The sequence below is a fragment of the Camellia sinensis genome, chromosome 13, assembly GCF_055761805.1.
Source record: "Camellia sinensis isolate YWXY chromosome 13, ASM5576180v1, whole genome shotgun sequence".
Lineage (NCBI taxonomy): Eukaryota > Viridiplantae > Streptophyta > Magnoliopsida > Ericales > Theaceae > Camellia > Camellia sinensis.
The window spans coordinates 18,347,311-18,353,101 of record NC_138973.1 but is presented as its reverse complement, the minus strand read 5'-3'; the positions used below and the strand labels follow the sequence as shown (position 1 = coordinate 18,353,101).

Genomic DNA, 5,791 nt, shown 5'->3' with positions numbered 1-5,791 from the left:
TAGCTGAAGAAGAGATTCGCGAAGGCAGAACGCGTTCTTACTAACTAGGAGATCGTGACAGACAAGTCACGTCATCACAATCTGAGAGCAGAAGCCTCAGGACAGGTGATACACAATCAAGAACCTCTAGGACTCGTTACTCTAAGTCTGAGAGAACAAGGACTGAAAGGTCCCGTACAGAGGGAAACAACTATCGATCCTCACATACGCATCAAACAACCTTTCGGCACACCGAGTTGCCTAGGTCAGCGGACCTATAGATCGTGCTGGAGAAAAGAGCTTGAAGGAGAGAAGATGCCCATGCACGCGACCCTCAAAGGGTCCCTGCTCTACAATGGTTGCATCCTAGGACACATGGAAGTGTCGAGGTTAGAATGCGAGTGTTGCACCTTACTTACGAGCCAGCAGACACAGCTCTAACAAGGTTGCAAAGCTTGCCGTTCGTTCTAACAATAGAGAACGCACCATTACCCTTAGGCTTTCACCAGCCTAAGTTCACAACTTACAAAAAAAAGTCAGATCCTTACATGCACTTTAGCCACCTGAGCCAGGTTATAGCCATATATCGACGGAATGAGGCTATAATGTGTATCTTGTTTCCCTCAAGCTTAGGCGACCTAGGCTTGACTTGGTTTAAGAGGTTGCCAGAAAGCAACATAGTTTCATAGGTGCAACTCGCAGAGGCGTTTGTTAGCAGGTTTAAAACAAACACCAAGACGCCGGTGGAGATAGACCAGCTGCTCTCTATTGATATGGGCGAGAAAGAAACACTGAAGTCTTACAACAACCGATATTGAGAGACTTTTAATCAGATCGGAGATTGCCCCACAAACCTAGCTATCGCATTGTATCAGCGGGGTTTGTTGGTTAACAATAAATTGAGGGATTCAATGATAATGACACCACCTCTCACTACGGAAGCCCTAATGGGAAGAGGGCATCAGCATATCAGAGTAAATGAAGATGGCGCGCGGGCCAAAGCTAAGTCCAACACAACAGCAATGTCGGACAAAAAGCCCACGACAAAAGTTAAAACGGTCAATCAAGAAGAACCACCGAACAAAAATGGTCAAGGCAGACGACTAAACTGTAAGGACACCCAAGCAACGGGGTTTAGAGTACGTACTGCCATCACCACGGTGTTCAATAAACCTATCTACCGAATTCTTAGCGAAATACGCAACGAATCCTTCGTTCGGTGGCCAGCCAAGTTGGAAGAAACATAGAGGGGCTATGATGATAGATATCGGTGTACCTTCCACGAAAAGGGAAGGCACTGAACTGAAAATTACACGCCGTTGAGGCAGCACTTGGAAGAGTTAGTGGCCGCTGGCCACTTGGACCAGTACATTAAGGGGGGAGCTCGGCCACCCCTCCAAGATCGTAACAGGCCAAATAAAATGCCAATCAATGGTCCACCTAAAGAGATAATTAATATGATACATGGGATCATTGACCCCAAATGAGTATGCGAGTTGCAAGGGTTGATCAAGAAAGTGAAGCACGTAAGGGAAATACTAAGTGTACAACCTACCGTCAAAAGAGGGAAGACCGAGGAGAAAAATGTCGTCATCTTCTCCGATAGGGACTTGGCAAGGTTGCAAAGCCCTCATAATGATGCACTAGTGGTAGCTCTGTGCGGCAAGAATTTTCACATCAAACAGATCCTGATTGACCAAGGGAGCTCGTGCGAGATAATGTATTAGGAAACCTTCAAACAACTCAAGTTTGAGGATAAAGATTTGGCACTCGCAACATCTCCATTGGTCGGTTTCAACTCTATGCCAAAATGGCCGGTTGGCAAGATAATTTTACTGGTCAAAGCTGGGACAATGACAAAGCAGGTGGAATTCTAGGTATTGAGAGTTCCTTCCACTTACAACATTATCTTCAGAAGAGCCTGGTTGCACGCCATGCGAGCAGTAATGTCATGACCCAAACCCGCCCCTATAGGTTTAGCATCATAATCGGCCAGTAATCCTTGGATTACCAAAGGCCTCTTAACAGAATAACATATAGTTAGGGGCTGCAGAAATAAATATATAAAATATGCGTAGTCCATTGAGCTGTGAAACATACCTGGGACAGATAATTTCAAAACTTTTATAACCTAGCCAGTGACTTCAAAAGATACAGTATTTACACATCGTTCCAAGAACATTTAACCAAAAATCTTGCCCGTAATTCAAAGAACAAAGTCTAGTACATTCACAAAACAACCACTAAACTCGACTTAATCTGGAACCTCCTCAGGAGGCACAAAGGTTGACTGGCAAAAATTGAGACGTCAGGTCCTCAACTCTGGGTCTGGTCACATGCCTGATCACCTACATACATAACATAAATAGTAAACGGAAGCCCGGTGAATAATAATAGAGTAAAGGGTTTTAACGAATAATGTCCATACAGATTCAGAATTCATAATTCAGATTCATAACAAATTCATATTCATATTCTTGTTCAGATCATATACAGAAATCAGAGTTCATGCTTAATCATACGTGGTACATCCGTTAGCGCTAACAAAACAGATACAGAATAGATGCAGAACATATGGTGGTTATGAATAACCAGTTCCATAAAGGAACCTCCGGATCCGGGTAACAGAGAATAGATATATTGAGCCCCATGATGGAGCCTCCGGTACGGGTAACAGAGTGCAGACATATTAAGTTCCATGATGGAACCTTCGATACCGGGTAACAGCTAACAGATATCACATGATGCTAAGGATGCCACTAATACATTGTTAAAAATTGGACAATCATTCATTGTACAGAACATATCATTTCAAAAAATAGATCTTAATTCATCATACAGAAAGTAAATAAAGTTGAACATAGCTTTACTAAGTTATTACTCATAATTGGCTTCGGGTGCAGACAGACAGAATAGGTTAATCAAACGGTCTATGACATGTGACCTACATTAACACATAACAAATACATATTTGAAACATACATTGGAATACATCTAACTCATTACGTTCTTGTTCTTAGTATGTTTCCTCATTGATCCTCCTTATTATGCCTTAATCTTGGCCTAGGAATACTTAGGATGGAATAAGGATACAAAAATGTATTTGAAACAATTGACAAAAACTTTGCTGAAACAAGGGTCTCGCTCGAGCGTGGCTTTCTTCGCTTGAGCGGACATGCCAAATGTGGGTGGTCGCTCGAGCACACACTCCTTCGCTCGAGCGGTCTGCAAAGTATGAAAAAGTTCTAGTTACATGAAATTTTCGCTCGACGGTCGCTCTAGCGTGAGACCCAAGTCCTCACTCGAGCGCAACTCTTGTCACTCGAGCGGACTGCAAAATACGCAAACTTCTGAGAGCAAGCAATTTACACTCGAGCCACCCTTTTGTCGCTCAAGCGGGAATGTGAAGATGAAAGTGGTCGCTCGAGCATGGAAACCTTTGCTCGAGCGTGGAAGCAAAATTGTGGGTTTTCCAGATTTGCTTCCAAAGTTTAAAACATGAATTCAATACTTCAAAACTCATCCTTTTGGGCCAGAATTCTGGAAAACATTTAGAAACTCACAAAACATTATTCTTTAAAGATCATTTCATGAAATCAAGGCCCAAAAGCATGCCAATTGTTCACAAATTCAACTTAACTTCATGAATTCTCCAAAAACATGACATGCATGAAATGATTGAGCTTTAAGTTTCTAAATCATGATCAAATGAAATGAGAGGATATAAAACATGATGAATTCCTACAACTAAGCTCAATTTATGACATGCATGAGAGAATTCCTAGCAAACATGCTCCAAATGTAATGAAATATACATGCATGTATGAATTGATCTTCCTTCCTACTTCTTAAGCTTGATTCTTACATCTCATAGCTCAATTCACTTAAATTCATGGGTGAATCAACTCAACTTCAAGACTAAAGGCGTGGTTTCTTACCTAAAGTCTTCAATTCTTTGAACTCTAGGTGAATCCTAACTCAATTCTTCAATTTCCCTTTAATTTCCTAGCAATTCCTTCCTTTTTGTTTCTTGAGATCAACTCACACTCTCTAATTCTCTCTTCCTCTCACGTTTATGAGCTCAAGGAGTAGGGAATGAGGGTGTAAAGTAAAATAAGAGAGTCAAAGTAGCCTTATATGGGCTTAATTAAAGTGGCTTTAATTAAGATTGACTTAGGTTAATCACATTGACATTAATTATTCTAATTTAATCGTTCCAAATCGAATTTCAATAAAACCTACCATAAAATTCTATAAATTCCACATAACACATATACCAAGTCAATTTCGTGATCAGATGCCGATAAGGCCTTCCATTCACAAAATGTAACAGAAATTTCAAACAGATACTCCTACAATGAACAGATAAAACACAAATAATGCACCACATATGCAATTAATTCAAAATTTGATCTTAATAACTTATTAGGCATGTTAAATCATGGATTATCGTTAATCTTGAGTCGGGGATGTTGCAGTTTTCCCCCTTTAAAGAGTTTGGTCCTCCAAACTCGAGTTACCTTCATTCTGGAATAATACCAGGTCCAAAAGGGAATACTTCAGGGTATCTTTTCATCATTTCTTCCTCTGTCTCCCAAGTTGCATAAGTTCGTTTGTGGTTTTGCCAATTAACTTTTACCAGCGGTATGTCTTTGTTTCTCAATCTCTTGATTTGACGGTTTATAATTTGCATCGGTCTCTCCTCATATGTATAATCATCTTTTAGAAGTACATGAGTCAGCTCAATCACATGTAACGAATCTCTCAAATAGTCCCGAAGTATAGAGACATGAAAGACATTGTGCATGTTTTCCATCACCAGAGGTAAGGCTACTCGGTATGTTACTGGATTTATTTTCTCGAGAATCTCATATGGCCTAACACATCTTAGCGCCAATTTGCCCTTAACATCAAACCGTGTTTGCCCTTTCATCGGAGTCATTTTTATGAACATATGATCCCCGACTTCGTATTCTCTATATCGCCTGCGGACATCTGCATAGCTCTTTTGGTGGCTTTGTGTAGTTTTCAATCTCTGTTGAATTAATTTCACATTTTTAGTTGTTTCTTGTACAAGTTCTGGTCCCAACAATGGTCTGTCACCCACTTCAGCCCAACAAATAGGAGAAAGACATTTCCTTCCATATAGAGCTTCATATGGAGCCATCTAAATTCTTGAATGATAGCTGTTATTGTACACAAACTCGGCTAATGGTAGATAAGTCTCCCAATTCCCTTGGAAATCCAACACACACATCCGTAACATATCTTCTAAAGTCTGGTTGGTTCTTTCGGATTGACCGTCTGTCTGTGGATGGTAGGCACTACACAATCGCAATTCGATTCCCAAAGCCAGTTGCAAACTCTGCCAAAATCTTGATGTAAACTTCGAATCTCTGTCAGATACAATAAATACTAGTACATCATATAATCTCACAATTTCATTCATATACATGTTAGCTAACTTGTCCGCATTATAAATAGTTTTAACAGGCAAAAAGTGGACAGATTTAGTCAAACAATCAACTATGACCCAGATAGAATCCATACCTTGGGAATAGCAAGTGTCATGACCCAAACCCGCCCCTATGGATTTAGCACCTTAACCGGCCAGTAATCCGAGATTACCGAAGGCCTACTTAACAATAATACAGTAGAACAGAGTACAGGGGCCTGGCGGAAGCCAAAACAGTAAATAAACAATGTCCAATAAGCTGTGACAGTCTGTATGCAAAAGACTTTTTCATACATATATGCAGTCAGTGACAAACAGTATGTACATATATACAATCATTCAGTTCAGGGATCTAAT

The 5,791-nt window shown here is 40.4% G+C and overlaps 1 protein-coding gene across 1 annotated transcript; it reads right to left on the bottom strand.

Moving 5' to 3' along the window:
• Positions 1-4,501: 4,501 nt before the first annotated feature.
• On the bottom strand, positions 4,502-5,146 carry LOC114298640 (uncharacterized). Its single transcript, XM_028243250.2, has one exon. It carries the CDS (start codon positions 5,144-5,146, stop codon positions 4,502-4,504), a length of 645 nt encoding a protein of 214 aa, XP_028099051.2.
• Between the last annotated feature and the right edge of the window lie 645 nt (positions 5,147-5,791).